The following is a 15,167-nucleotide window of genomic DNA, read 5'->3' as shown; positions in this document are numbered from 1 at the left end:
TCATGCCATTGTACTCCAGCCTGGGCAACAGAGTGAGACTCCATCTCAAAAAAAAAAAAAGCTCATCCTTCTGTCTCTGCTACCCATGTATTTTCCTTTCCTCAAACTCTCCTCCAGCCTCATCCTTGGAAAGCCTTTGCTGATCAGACCCATGCAACTTGGGTCCTTCCATTACTTCGCGTATGTACTGGTGACGGTGTCTTGATGTTCTGTGTGGCCGCCATGGTGTGCTCCCTGCTGTGTGATGCTAACCGACCCACAGAACTGCCCGTGGAGCAGAAGGCCACAAAGCCCCCGTCACCAACACAACAGCCCCCTCCCTCATTTCCCGAGTGCTCCTCCTCCCACTTACCTTCCGCTGGCCCTGGTCACTGATGCGCTCCAATGAATCCTCCAGCTGTTTTTTCTCTCGTTCCAAATCTACCTGGGCTTGTCTGGCCACGGACACCTGTTTGGTCACCTCTGCATTCTGCAAAAGAAGAACAGTGTCTTGAACCAGGAGATCCCAGGCTTAGAGGACATCCTCCTTCTAGGACAATCACACTCAGGCTGTGCGCACCCTAGAGTCAGCCACAGGAATCACTTTCCTACCCAGAGGGAAGCCGGAACAGAGCTATCACCTTCAGCTGCTTGACGCTCAAGTATTTACAGAATAATAAAGAAGGTGGGTGACCTCCATGGGGCTGGCACCCAGGACAGAGCGCAAGACACAGAGGCAAGGAAGACTGAAAAGGTGTGATTCCCGAGATGGTGGCAAGCCTTAGAGATCAATGTAGGGGTTGCTGGCCCCGAGGAAGCCACAGGCCTGAGCCACTCCCTCCCCCGAGGTGCAGGGCCTGCAGGACGGTGATAGGGGCTGAGGGTCCTACCTTCCGCAGCAGGTCAGCGTGGTTCTGAACCAGCTCACTGTACTTCTCCTTTAGCTTGCTATATCGTTGCTCATTAGCTTGGGCTTTCCCTGTATTGTCAAGGACCAAAGTGAGGAGTCTACCCTAGGAGGGACCCTTGCCTTCCTTGCAATAAGCCAGGGTTCCTAGAGATCCTTCTTTTTTTTTTTTTTTTTGAGGCAGAGTCTTGCTCAGTCACCCAGGCTGGAGTGCGGTGGCGTGATCTCGGCTCACTGCAAGCTCCACCTCCCGGGTTCACGCCATTCTCCTGTCTCAGCCTCCGAGTAGCTGGGGCTACAGGTGCCCACCACTACGCCTGGCTAATTTTTTTTTTTTTTGAGATGGAGTCTCGCTCTGTCGCCCAGGCTGGAGTACAGTGGCGCGATCTCGGCTCACTGCAAGCTCCGCCTCCCGGGTTTACACCAGTCTCCTGCCTCAGCCTCCCGAGTAACTGGGACTACAGGCGCCCGCCACATTGCCCGGCTAGTTTTTTTGTATTTTTTTAGTAGAGACGGGGTTTCACCGTGTTAGCCAGGATGGTCTCGATCTCCTGACCTCGTGATCCGCCCATCTCGGCCTCCCAAAGTGCTGGGATTACAGGCTTGAGCCACCGCGCCTGGCGTGGCTAATTTTTTTTTGTATTTTTAGTAGAGATGGGGTTTCACCGTGTTAGCCAGGATGGTCGATCTCCTGACCTCATGATCTGCCCGTCTCGGCCTCCCAAAGTGCTGGGATTACAGGCGTGAGTCACCACTCCCGGCCTGAAGATCCTACTTGTTTTGAGACAATCTTTCTCCATCACCCAGGCTGGGTTACAGTGTCACAATCACTGCTCACTGCAGCCTCGACCTCCTTGGGCTCAAGCCATCCTCCCCCGCAGTCTCCCGAGTAGCTGGGCTCATGGGTATATGCCACCACACCCAGCTGATTTTTGTAGAGACTGGGTCTCAAACTCCTGGGCTCAGGCAATCCTCCAGCCTCTGGGATTACAGGTGTGAGCCACTGTGCCCGGCCAAAGATCCTCCTTTGATTTCAGGAATGCATATATGTTTTTCTCCCTTGAAAATCCTACTTACAAGGCCGGGTGTGGTGGCTCAAGCCTGTAATCCCAGCACTTTGGGAGGCCAAGAAGGGCGGATCACGAGGTCAGGAGATCGAGACCATCCTGGCGAACACGGTGAAACCCCGTCTCTACTAAAAAATACAAAAAACTAGCCGGGCGAGGTGGCGGGCGCCTGTAGTCCCAGCTACTCGGGAGGCTGAGGCGGGAGAACGGCATAAACCCGGGAGGCGGAGCTTGCAGTGAGCTGAGATCCGGCCACTGCACTCCAGCCTGGGCGACAGAGCGAGACTCCATCTCAAAAAAAAAAAAAAAAAAAAAAAGAAAGAAAAGAAAATCCTACTTACAGAAACTTCTCTGGGAAGTCATCTTTAAAAAGAATTCAACTGGTTAAAAATCAAGCCAGGGACCAAGCGAGGTGGCTCACGCCTGTAATCCCAGCACTTTGGGAGGCCTAGGTGGGTGGATCACCTGAGGTCAGGAGTTCGAGACCAGCCTGGCCAACATGGTGAAACCCCATCTCTACTAAAAATACAAAAATCAGTTGGGCGTGGTGGTGTGCGCCTGTAATCCCAGCGACTCAGGAGGCTGAGGCAGGACAATCACTTGAACCTGGGAGGCGGAGGTTGCAGTGAGCCCAGACCACATCACTGCACTCCAGCCTGGGCGACAGAGGGAGACTCTGCCTCAGAAAAAGAAAAGAAAAGAAAAGAAAACAGCAACAAAAAAATCAAGCCAGGGATTCATGCCTCTTCAGCCCTTACATACATGGTATTTATTCTATGGGGGCTTTCAGATTTTTAAAAAATTTAATTGAGTTTTTTTAGAGACAAGGCTCTCTGTTACCGAGGCTGGAGTGCAGTGGTAAAATCAGCTCACTGCAGCCTTGAATTCCTGGGCTCAAGTGATCCTGTCTCAGCCTCAAGCGTAGCTGGGGCTACAGGCATGTGCTGCCATGCCCGGCTAATCTTTTTTATTTTTTCTAGAGATGGGGGTCTTGCTATGTTGCCCAGGTTGGTCTTGAACTCCTGGCCTCAAGCAATCCTTCCATCTTGGCCTCCCAGAGTGCTAGGATTACAGGCATAAGCCACTGTGCTCTCAGCTTGTATGTCAATTTCTTTGCAGGACCTCAGTCCTCTCTCCTTCTCCCTTAGTATCCACTGCCCAGGGCAAGCACTTCAGGGCCATCTTCTATATTTCCCATCTATGTGCTCAGCGGTGCCTCACACAGGGCTTTGTGCCTGTAGGACTCAAACCCACCCTCTGGACTGAGGCTAAGGGCTGGCGTTCCTGACTATTTCTAGAAAGACAGTCTGGGGCTCTCCCGCCCAGCCTCTGTGCCGCATCCTGAGTCCAGCCGGGCTCTGCTGCCCGCGCCTGCCCCCAGGGCCCGCCCCTGCCCCCACCCACCGCTCACTTTCTATCTCAGACAGGCTCCGTTGAGCCTTCTCGGTGTCTTCCCGCTGCCTCCTGAGCTCGTCCAGTTCTGCCCGCAGGAACTCACAGTCGTCGGCCGCCTGCTGCCGCAGGTGCTGCTGCTCAGCCAGCTCTGCTTCCAGCTCACTGACGCGGCCCTTCAACTGCAGCACAACCCGCTGGCTCTGTGGGGGACTCGGGTCATGAGGCCAACCGCCCACTGCCACGGGTCACAGGCATGGGCTGGAGAAGCAGGTCCTACTGTGCTTCCACGTAAATACCCGGTTCCCCGAAGTCAACTCCCCACGTCCCGGGAGGGTTGGACCATCTGGTCATTAGGAGGTCCTCAATCAACAGCCATAACAGGGGAGATGACAGGGGAATTGTGGTCCTCTTTAGACTGACTGGGGGTAGCAGTGGCTGTCCCTGTGGGTAAAGTCACCTGAGCAGCCACTGTGAGGGGCGGTTGTTAATATGGCACCAACACTGCTGACAACCATCTCTTCTTTTTTTTTTTTTGGCGGGGGGCGTGGGGGGACAGGGTACCATATCATCCAGACTGGAGCGCAGTGAGGTGATCGTGGCTCACTGCAGCCTCAATCTCCCGGGCTCAAGAGATCCTCTAGCTTCAGCCTTCCGAGTAGCTGGCATTACAGTTATGCACCACCATGCCCAGCTAATTTTTAACAAGTTTTTTGCAGAGATGGGGTCTTACTATGTTGCCCGAGCTAGTCTTGAACTGCTGGGCTCAAGTGATCCTCCTGCCTGAGCCTCCCAAAGTGCTGGGGTTACAGGCGTGAGCCACTGTGCCCAGCAAACCAATCTCTCCTTATCGCCATGTGAGAAGGTCTGGTCTTGTTCCCCAGAGCTTCTAAGCCTCGTGGGGACCAAGGTCATCTCTGGGCATCAATCACATGGATACTGTGCCTGGCCTAAATGCTGTCCTCATGGCATGTCAAATGGAAATGCATTATGACAGATAACACATTTTGGATTTAGCATTTCTACCAGCTTTTATTTGGTTTTAGAGACGGGGGTCTCACTATGTTGCCCAGACTGGATTCAAAACTCCTGGGCTTGAGGGGTCCTCCCACCTCAGCCTTCTCAGTAGCTGGGATCACAGGCGTGCACCACCACGCCTGGCTTGTTTCTACTAATTAACCTACCCTAAGGATGTAGTCCAAAAAGTGTCTATGTGATGCAATTTTTTTTTTTTTTTTTTGAGACAGAGTCTTGCTCTGTCGCCCAGGCTGAAGTGCAGTGGCGTGATCTCAGTTCACTGCAACCTCTGCCTCCCAAGTTCAAGCAATTCTCATGCCTCAGCTTCCCAAGTAGCTGGGATTACAGGTGCCTGCCAACACACCGGCTAATTACTGTATTTTTATTGTAGACGGGGTTTCCCAGGGTGAAACTCTCGACCTCAGGTAATCCTCCTGCCTTGGCCTCCCAAAGTGCTGGGATTATAGGTGTGAGCCACTGTGCCTGGCCAGTGTGATGCATATTTAACATTCAAATCTACCGTGTTTTGGTGAATCGCAAAGGCAGAGCAGATCCAAGGCATACCTCCGTCTTCATGTTTTCTAGCTGTGCCTTCAGTCCACTTATCTCTCTGTATAGTCGCTCAATTAAGTGGTCCCTGGGAAGAGAAGGGGAATGAGTCTGCTTCCATAGTGCTTCTATCCCTCTCTTTTTAATTGTGAGCTCAGGGTAGGAAATCAAAAGGTGGTATTAATTTGGGGACAATTCTTTGAAAGGCCATAAATTATACTCTAAATGTTACCAGATACTAATCTAATACTCATAAGTCCATGGTTATTGATTTTCTTCTGAGATTAAAGGGGCCAATATTTGAGGGTCAAGACATTCCTTTCGTGTGTGTTTTTGGTTTTGTTTTAGAGACAGTCTGGCTTTGTTGCCCAGGCTGAAGTGTAGTGGCATGGATCACAGCTCACTGAAGCCTTGATATCCCAGGCTCAAGTGATCTTTCCACTTCAACCTCCTGAGTAACTGGGACTACAGGTGTGTACAACCTGCCCAGCTAATGTTTTTACTTTTATTTAATAGAGATGAGGTCTTGCTATGCTGCCCAGGCTGGTCTTGAAGTCCTAGCCTTAAGCAATCCTCCTGCCTCATCCACCCAAAATGTTGGGGTTACAGGTGTGAGCCACTGCACCCGGCCCTTCGAGATGTTCTTTATCTAAGAAGCCCTGGTATCATTAAGAATTCCTCTTTGGTTAGTGTTTCGAGGCAGACCATGGCTTAACTTAGCTCCTGTACCATCTGCCTGAACCCAGGTTGGACTCACTTCTCATCCTTGTTCACGCCGTTTTGACTGTTGAAATTGAAGGGATCACTGCTGAATGAACTGCCAAAGATGTCATCAAACTTGTTGTCAAATAAACTCTGTGGTTGACCAAAAAGGAGTGAGAATAAGTCAGAGCGCCAGAGAATTCTGTGTGTGGGTCAGTTGGGTGACACGGGAGAATGCCCCCTTTCTCAATTTGGTTCAGATAATTTAATTTTTTTTATTTTTTTTTTGAGACAGGTTCTCACTCTACTGCCTAGGCTAGAGTACAGTGGTGCAATCATAGCTCACTGCAGCCTCCAACTCCTGGCTCAAGTGATCCTCCTGGTTCAGCCTCCTGAGTAGCTAGAAGTATAAGTGTGTACCACCATGCCTGGATAATTTTTTTATTTTTATTTTATTTTATTTATTTATTTATTTTTAGGACCTGGTTCTTGTTCTCTTGCCTAGGCTGGAGTGCAGTGGCATGATAACAGCCCACCGCAGCCTTGGCCTCCTAGGCTCAAGCGATCCTCCCATCTCAGCCATGTGTGCCACCACGTCTGGCTAATTTTGTAAAGATGGGGTCTTACTACGTTGCCCAGGCTGGTCTTGAACTGGCTTCAAGCAATCTTCCCACCTTGGCCTTGCAAAGTGTTGGGATTATAGCTGTGAGCCACTGCACCCAGCCAGACCCATTTATGATCCTTCTGGTTGCCACAGAGCAGGATGCTCAGTCTAGGTTGGTGCTAGGTGAAGAGAAGGCTGAACCTGGCTAGAGTCAATGAGCTTTGGCCAGGGTCTCCCCCAGCCTCTCCCCGTACTTGCAGGCAAGAGGAAAGGCCATGTTTCTCTCCCAAGTGGTCCTCACCTGCTGAGAGGCATCCATGTCCATGAGGTCATCCTTCTCTAGGACTGGCTCACTGTCGGGGGATGAGGTCTCTGCAGGGATCACCACCACGGGGCTGATGTGTTCTGACAGGGCCGAGGCTCGCAGGAAGTTGGGTGGGTTCTGAAGACGGAGACACATCTTCAAACAGTGCTCGCTTGCCAGGCCCCAGCGGCCTCTAAGAGGGTACTTGGGGCTTCTGCAGTGCCGAGGGTGTGCGGTCAGGCACGCTTACCTCAGGCAGCTGGGGAATCTGAATGAGCCGCTTGAAGTACTGCAGGTTGCTGGAGCGGTAGAACAGCTCTTTCAACCTAGGGGTGGAGAAGGACCTGAGGGGTGCTGGGGGTCTTCATCAGACCCATGTAGGGGACAGAGCAGCCACCTGGCCTTCCTGCCCCCTCCCCAGCCCAAAGGCACAGGCTGTCAAGGAGATAAACTCCATGGTGCTGGGACTCAATTATGATGCTACAGAGGAGGATTATTTAAAGCTGGTCCTCAGTGACCTGGTAGTGAGGAAAGAGTAATTCATGCCACAAATCCTTTGGAAGAGTAGACAATCCAAAAGCTAATTTCTTCATTGCTGTAGAATATATGTTGTTATCTTGCAGACTTAACTTCCGAGAAATGTTTGGTTTAGAGTAACATGAAAAGAAACTGACTTTCTCTGAGGATAAGCCAACTAACCATAGGAAAAGGGAAGGGAATTTAATTACAAAGGTAGCTCTCTTCTTTCATTACTTATCTTTGTTTTTGGACTATTCGTTCTCTTCACAATTAGGACTATAAGTTCCTGGGAAGTGGGGACTGAGCTCTGCTGAGCTGTTTCCCATAGTGCCAGGGACAGGGGAACTATTCAATAAACAGTTGCAGAATTACAATCGTTTGGTACTATGTCCTAATCTTGGGTGGATATACGCATGAAGAAACCAACGTTTTTTTTTTTTTTTTCCGCTCTCTCTTTCTGTAGAGACAGGGTCTTGCTCTGTCACCCAGGCTAGAGTGCAGTGGTGCATTTTCCTGGGCTCAAGCAGTCTTCTGCTTCAGCCTCCCAAGTAGCTAGAACTACAGGGATGCACCATCATGCCTGGCTAATTTTTGATTTTTTGGTAGAAACAGGGTCTTGCTATGTTGCCCAGGCTGGTCTCAAACTCCAGGCTTCAAGCAATCCTACTGCCTTGGCCTCCCAAAGTGCTGGGATTACACGCATGAGCCACCCCACACCTGGCAAAATCAACATCTTTTTCTCATTCTCAAATCTCTATTTTGAATCTAAACACTGAAGACCAAGAAACCTGAGAGGATCCAGACTTATATATTCTTTGTTTCTATTTTATTTATTTATTTTGTTTGAGATGGAGTTTCGCTCTTGTTGCTCAGGCTGGAGTGCAGTAGCGTGATCTTGGCTCACCACAACCTCCGCCTCCCAGGTTCAAGTGATTCTCTTGCCTCAGCCTCCCGAGTTGCTGGGATTACAAGTATGTGCCACCAAGCCCGGGTAATTTTGTATTTTTAGTAGAGACGGGGTTTTTCCACGTTGGTCAGGCTGGTCTCGAACTCTCAACCTCAGGTAATCCACCTGTCTCGGCCTCCCAAAGTGTTGGGATTATAGGCGTGAGCCAACATGCCCTACCTATTTTTAAGTATTTTTTTGAGATTGGGTCTTACTCCATCGCCCAGGCTGACGTACAGTGGCACAATCAGAGCTCATTGCAGCCTTGACCTCCCTGGACCCAAGGGATCCTCTCACCTCAGCCTCCAAGTAGCTGGGAGTACAGGTGTGTGCCACCACACCTGGCTAATTGTTTTGTGGTTTTGGTAGAGATGGGGTCTCACTATGTTGTCCAGGCTGGTCTCAAACTCCTGGGCTCAAGCAATCAACCCAACTTGGCCTCCCAAAGTTCTGGGATTACAGGCGTGAGCCACCACGCCTGGCCTATTTTAAGTTTTCTGGAGACAAGGTCTTGCTCTGTTGCCCAGGCTGAAGTGCAGTGGCACGATCACGACTCACTGCAATCTCGACCTCCCGGGCTCACACGATCCTCCCACCTCAGCCTCCTGAGTAGTTGGAACTACAGGCGCACATCACCAGGCCCAGGTCAGACTTCTCTATTCTGAGATGAAAGGGGTGCATGGGCCTTAACTCCTTCGGCCTGCAACACAGAACTTTCTCCAGCTTAGCCCAACAAACGAACCCCCCGGGTTACATCCTGTCAGATCCCAAGACTTAGGCCTGTCTCTGTGACATCACTGCTGCTTCTCCTGAATTCAAGGACAGGGGGGTCTCAGACAGCAGCCGTGTCTGTGTGGAACAGCAAAGCGGCTACTCAGGGAAGGTGTTTTCATAAGCTAGAAGCAAATGAAAGGAAATGAAATCACCTGACCACATGTCCCCATCTTGCTGGGTTGGAGCCAACAGTAATAGGCTCGACTGCTTTCACAAGCTACCGGAATTTGACATTCCAGGAAATCAGCCCCAGGGCCTGTCTCCTTGGACTAAAGAAGCCATTTATCATAGAATATGTACTCGGCTTCTCAAATGGAACAGGGGTACCAGGAGGTGGGTACAACCGCGCACTTGTCCTTTGCTTGCTCCTGGGGTACCGGGCAGAGAGGCTGAAACTTGGCATTTGGGAGCTATGGTCAAGGGTGAGGAAATTAACAGGAAAAACAAGAGGGTGTACTTTCACAGAGCTAAGCCAGGAGGCCTTTCTCAGCTCCCTCTGTCCTCCCAACTCTCACTCTATTCCTTCACTTTTGCCTGGTTTCCCCTCCCCTCCCCTCCCCTCCTTTTTTTTTTTTTTTTTATGGAGTCTTGCTCTGTTGCCCAAGCTGTAGTGCAGTGGCATGATCTCAGCTCACTGCAACCTCTGCCACCTGAGCTCAAGCAATTCTCCTGCCTCAGCCTTCTGAGTAGCTGGGATTACAGGGCTAATTTTTGTATTTATAGTAGAGACAGGATTTCACCATGTTGGCCAGGCTGCTCTTAAACTCCTGACCTCAAGTGATCCACTTGCCTCGGCTTCCCAAAGTGCTGGGATTACAGGCGTGAGCCACTGCACCCAGCCTAAATAAAGATCTTTTGGTTTTTGGTTTTTTTTTTTTTTTTTTGAGATGGAATCTCATTCGGACACCCAGGCTGGAATGTAGTGACATGATCTTGACTCACTGCATCCTTCACCTCCCGGGTTCAAGTGATTCTTCTGCCTCGGCCTCCCGAATAGCTGGGATTACAGGTGTGTGCCACCATGCCCTGCTAATTTTTGTATTTTTAGTAGAGACAGGGTTTCACCATGTTGGCCAGGCAGCTCTTGAACTCCTGACTTCAAGTGATCTACCCACCTCGGCCTCCCAAAGTGTTGGGATTACAGGCATGAGCCACTGTGCTTGGCCGATGTTAGCAGCTTTTATTGAGGCGGCAGTGCACAGCCAGCAGCAGAGGTCCTGTTCCTTGCAGAGCAGGGCTACCCCATAGGCAGTGAGCCCAGAATAGCAGCTGTCATATACATACATATATATACACACACACACACACACACACACACACACACACACCCACTTTTAATTATACGTAAATTAAGGGGCAGATTATGCAGAAATTTCTAGAAAAAAGTGGTAACTTCCGGATTGTCAGGTTTTTGCCATGGAAAGGGGCGCTAACTTCTGGGTGTTGTCATAGCAATGGTAAACTGCCATGGCACACTGGTGGGGCGTGTCTTATGCAGAGATGCTTCCACCCCTTCCCTGTTTTACTTGTCCTTAATTCCTGCCTCCGGAGTGCAGTCCCCCATCCCACCTCAGAAGCAGGTCATATTTGTAGGGTATCAACCAAACCTGCTAGTGGATTGGACATGGGGGATGAGGAAAATGGTGACTTCCAGATCTCTGGCCTAAATGGATGATGGCAGTATTTGTTGAGATAGAAAAGGATGGGGATGGGTTGGGCACAGTGACTCACACCTATAATCCCATCACTTTGGGAGCCAGCTCACTTGAGGTCAGGAGTTCGAGACCAGCCTGGCCAACATGGTGAAACCCCGTCTCTACTAAAAATACAAAAATTAGCCGGGCATGGTGGTGGGCGCCTGTAATCCCAGCTACTCGGGAGGCTGAGGCAGGAGAATCACTGGAGATGGGGAGGATGAGGTTGCTGTGAGCCAAGATCGCACCACTGCACTCCAGCCTGGGTGACAGAGTGGGACTCTGTCTCAAAAACAAAAACAAACAAACAAAAAAAGAACGGAAAGAGAAAGGTTTTTTTTTTTTTTTGGGAAAACCTAGAGTACAGTTTGAGATTTAAGTATGTTATACAGATGTCAAATTGGGGACAAAAAGAGGCTGGAATTCAGAAGTAAGGTCTGGCTAGAGATACATTTTTAGGGGTTATCAGTCTATAAATGTTACAAGACCAGAACTTTGGGAGAGGGAAAAGAGAAGAAGCATAAGCAGGCAACTAATGAATGGATGAAATCTCTTTCTTCTGTATGCTTCTATGGGATTTATTAGAGAACCAATAGTTGCCCTAGCTATAGGTAGATTTGCCTCTGTCTGAGCTATGTTCTGTCACTTTATCACCTTAGAATGAAGAGAACCTCAGGCTGGGCGTGGTGGCTCATGCCTGTAATCCCAGCACTTCAGGAGGCTGAAGCGGGTGGATCACAAGGTCAAGAGATTGAGACCATCCTGGCCAACATGCTGAAACCCCATCTCTACTAAAAATACAAAAATTAGCTGGGCGTGGTGGTGTGTGCCTGTAGTCTCAGCTGCTTGAGAGGTTGAGGCAGGAGAATCACTTGAACCCAGGAGGCAGAGGTTGCAGTGAGCTGAGATTGCACTATTGCACTCCAGCCTGGTGACAGAGCGAGACTCCATCTCAAAATTAAAAAAAAAGACAGGCCGGGCGCGGTGGCTCAAGCCTGTAATCCCAGCACTTTGGGAGGCCGAGACGGGCGGATCACAAGGTCAGGAGATCGAGACCATCCTGGCTAACACAGTGAAACCCCGTCTCTACTAAAAATACAAAAACTAGCCGGGCGAGGTGGCGGGCGCCTGTAGTCCCAGCTACTGGGGAGGCTGAGGCAGGAGAATGGCGTGAACCCGGGAGGCAGAGCTTGCAGTGAGCTGAGATCCGGCCACTGCACTCCAGCCTGGGCGACAGAGCGAGACTCCGTCTCAAAAAAAAAAAAAAAAAAAAGAAAGAAAAAAAAAGAATGAAGATAACCTCACCCCCCAACCCAAGTATTTAAAAAAAATTTTTTTTAGGGTCTCACTTGTCACCTAGACTGAAGTGCAGTGGCACAATCGTAGCTCACTGCAGCCTCAAACTCCTAGGCTCAGGCCATCCTCCTGCCTCAGCCTCTCAAGTAGTTGGGATCACGGGTGCATACCACTGTGCCCAGCTAATTTGTTTTGCTTTTTTTTCTGTAGAGACAGGGTCTCGCTATGTTGCTCAGCCCGGTGTTGAACTCCTGGCCTCAAGCGATCCTCCCGCCTAGACCTCCCAAAGTGTTGGGGTTACAGGCATGAACCACTGTGTCCAGACACCTCTCACAGTGCTCTTGCGTGGCTGAATGATTTTACAGTGCTCTTGGATTCACCTCCATTCCTGTTACTTGAACCACTTACTTTGTAAACTGCTCCATGAAGCGGTCCCGGTGGCCTTGCAGGGTGTCGGCTGGGAGGCCTGGAAGAAATTGGAAAGAGTGTGAGAGGGGAGGGGGACCAGCGGGCAGGGAAGCCACAGCGGGGCTCTCCAGGGGGAGGGGCCCAGCTACCCTGAGGCATGTGGCCAGCACTGCCAGGGGCCATGACTGGCCTAGAGCTGTCCCGAGGTCTGGTAACCAAGGGAGCCCAGCAGGAACCAGCAGGAGTGTGCAGACGCTTATCCTCCAAATCCTTCCACTTCAATTAGTTCCTGAAGGACAAGCCATGCTGGGCACAATAGGGTGGAAATTGTGTCCCGGACTAGAGAAGAAATGGTGACCTGACCAGCAGCAGGTTGGACCATGGCAGGCCCAGGAGGGAGCAGTTCTTTCTCAGCTATTGCCTGCATTTGTTTTAGGCTGAGGCTCAGGGCTGATATTAGTCTGGAAGAGATCCATAGAGCCTGCCCAAGAGGATGGCTGTCAGAAGGCAAAGAACAATGGACTGAAGGCTGGGTGCAGTGGCTCACGCATGTAATCCCAGTACTTTGGGAAGCTGAGGCAGGAGAATCACTTGAGGTCAGGAGTTCGAGACCAGCCTGACCAACATGGTGAAACCCCGTCTCTACTAAAAATACAGAAATTAGCCAGGAGTGGTGGCACGTGTGTGTAATCCCAGCTACTTGGGAGGCTGAGGTAGGAGAATCACTTGAACCCGGCAGGCGGAGGTTGCAGTGAGCTGAGATTGCACCACTGTACTCCAGCCTGGGCAACAGCGAGACTCTGTCAAAAAAAAAAAAAAAAAGAACAAGGGATTGAGGCTTGGGATCTGAGTTCCAGTCCTGGCTTGGTTGGTAGCTAACTCTATGACACTGCACACACAGTAGCCTCTTAGGACAGCCTCCTCCCCTACAGAGCCAGTTCTCTGAGGTCCTGTCAGATGTGTAAATCTGCATATTGCAGCTATAGATCACAGCTCAGCAATCCTTTTAGTGTTTGCTTTATTTGTTTAAATTTAAATTTGTTATTTTGAAATGGGTCATATATTCATTGGATAAAATCAGGGAACACATGTATAAAACATGATTATTGAAATGGCAAAAGATGGCTGGGTGCAGTGGCTCCCATGTATAATCCCAGCACTTTGGGAGGCTGAGTGGGGAGCATCACTTGTACCCAGGAGTTTGAGACCAGTCTGGGCAACATAGCGAGACCCCTATCTCTACAAAAATTAAAAAATAAAAATTAGCCAGGTGTGGTGATGTGCACTTTGGTCCTAGCTACTCAAGAGGTTGAGGTGGGGGGATCTTTTGAGCCCAGGAGTTTGAGGCTGCAGTGAGCTATGATCGCACCACTGCACTCCAGCCTGGGTGACAGAGCGAGACTCCATCTTGAAACAAAACAAAACAAAACCAAAATGGCAAAAGTGGACAGTGAATGAATATGGCACTTGACCTAAATGATCTTTCTCCCGAGAACCCTTAACCCCAGTTAAATCAGGAGAAAAACATCAGGCAAACAGAATTCAGGAACATTCTACAAAAAACTCAAAACGATCAAAATCATCAAAAATAAGGGAAGTTTGAGAAGTTAAACGTCATAGCCAAGAGGAACCTAAGGAGACATCACAACTAAATGTCACATGGTGTACCGGATGAGATTCTGGGGCAGAAAAGGACATCTGGTAAAAACTGTGACAATCTGAATAAAGTACAAACTTTTTTTTTTTTATTCAGAATCTCGCTCTGTTGCCAGGCTGGAGGGCAGTGGCGCAATCTCGGCTCACCACAACCTCCGCCTGCCAGGTTCAAGTGATTCTCCTGCCTCAGCCTCCCGAGTAGCTGGGATTACATGCACGTGCCACCACTCCCGGCTAATTTCTGTATTTTTAGTAGAGACGGGGTTTCACCATGTGAGCCACTGCACCCAGCCTTAAGTACAAACTTTAATTAATGATAAGGTATCAACACTGGTTCATTAGTTGTGACAAATGTTTCATACTAATATGCTAACAAAGGGAAAATGGAACTGGGTATACGAGAACTCCTGGAACTATTTAACTTTTCTGTGGATCTAAAACAAAAATAAATGTTTATTTTTAGAAAAGAGGTTGCAGTGGCTCATGCTTGTAATCCCAGCACTTTGGGAGGCCCAGGCGGGAGGATCACTTGAGCTCAGGAGTTCAAGACCAGCCTGGCAAACAGGGTGAAACCCCGTCTCTACTAAAAACAATATAAAAATTAGCCACCTGTAATCCCAGCACTTTGGGAGGCCGAGACGGGTGGATCACGAGGTCAGGAGATCAAGACTATCTTGGCGAACACGGTGAAACCCCGTCTCTACTAAAAAAAGTACAAAAAACTAGCCGGGCGAGGTGGCGGGCGCCTGTAGTCCCAGCTACTCGGGAGGCTGAGGCAGGAGAATGGCGTGAACCTGGGAGGCGGAGCTTGCAGTGAGCTGAGATCCGGCCACTGCACTCCAGCCTGGGCGACACAGCGAGACTCCATCTCAAAAAAAAAAAAAAAAAATTAGCCGGGCCTGGTGGTGGGCACCTGTAATCCCAGTTACTTAGGAGGCCGAGGTAGGAGAATCGCTTGAACCTGGGAGGTGGAGGCTGCAGTGGGCTGAGATTTTGCCATTGCACTCCAGCCTGGGCAACAAAGAGAGACCCTGTCTCTAAATAAATAAATAAATATTGTAAAGAGTATCCCTCCTACCCCTTTCTCAGCCCAGAGGCAGTGTGGGTCTTGGGTATTGCCCTGCCTTCAAAGAAGGCCTTTAAACCCAAACACTTAATTACCTGTCTCTTCTCATAACTCCCTAAGCCTCCCAAGTAGCTGGGACTACAGGTGTGCACCACCATGCCCAGCTTAACTCGCCATTTTACAAAAAGGCACTGGTGATATTCTACTGAGCAACAGTGTACTTGGAAACAATGAAAAGTTCATCTGTATTCAGCACTCTAAGCAGCTGGTCCCTTCTCTTGGGGGTC

The 15,167-nt window shown here is 49.8% G+C and overlaps 1 protein-coding gene across 4 annotated transcripts in view; it reads right to left on the bottom strand.

Moving 5' to 3' along the window:
- HIP1 (huntingtin interacting protein 1) overlaps positions 1-15,167 on the bottom strand; it is a 216,859-nt gene that overhangs the window by 25,890 nt on the left and 175,802 nt on the right. For all 4 annotated transcript variants that reach the window (XM_023218703.1, XM_023218700.1, XM_023218702.2 and 1 more), the window contains 8 exons: positions 12,159-12,216; positions 6,772-6,847; positions 6,519-6,659; positions 5,669-5,766; positions 4,927-4,999; positions 3,365-3,548; positions 870-958; positions 353-469 (listed from right to left, as the gene is read on the bottom strand). In XM_023218703.1, the coding sequence (XP_023074471.1) occupies positions 353-469; positions 870-958; positions 3,365-3,548; positions 4,927-4,999; positions 5,669-5,766; positions 6,519-6,659; positions 6,772-6,847; positions 12,159-12,216 (836 nt within the window). The remainder of the gene's footprint in view (positions 1-352; positions 470-869; positions 959-3,364; positions 3,549-4,926; positions 5,000-5,668; positions 5,767-6,518; positions 6,660-6,771; positions 6,848-12,158; positions 12,217-15,167) is intronic.

Source organism: Piliocolobus tephrosceles, chromosome 8 (assembly GCF_002776525.5).
Source record: "Piliocolobus tephrosceles isolate RC106 chromosome 8, ASM277652v3, whole genome shotgun sequence".
NCBI lineage: Eukaryota > Metazoa > Chordata > Mammalia > Primates > Cercopithecidae > Piliocolobus > Piliocolobus tephrosceles.
This window is presented reverse-complemented; position numbering and strand designations above follow the sequence as displayed.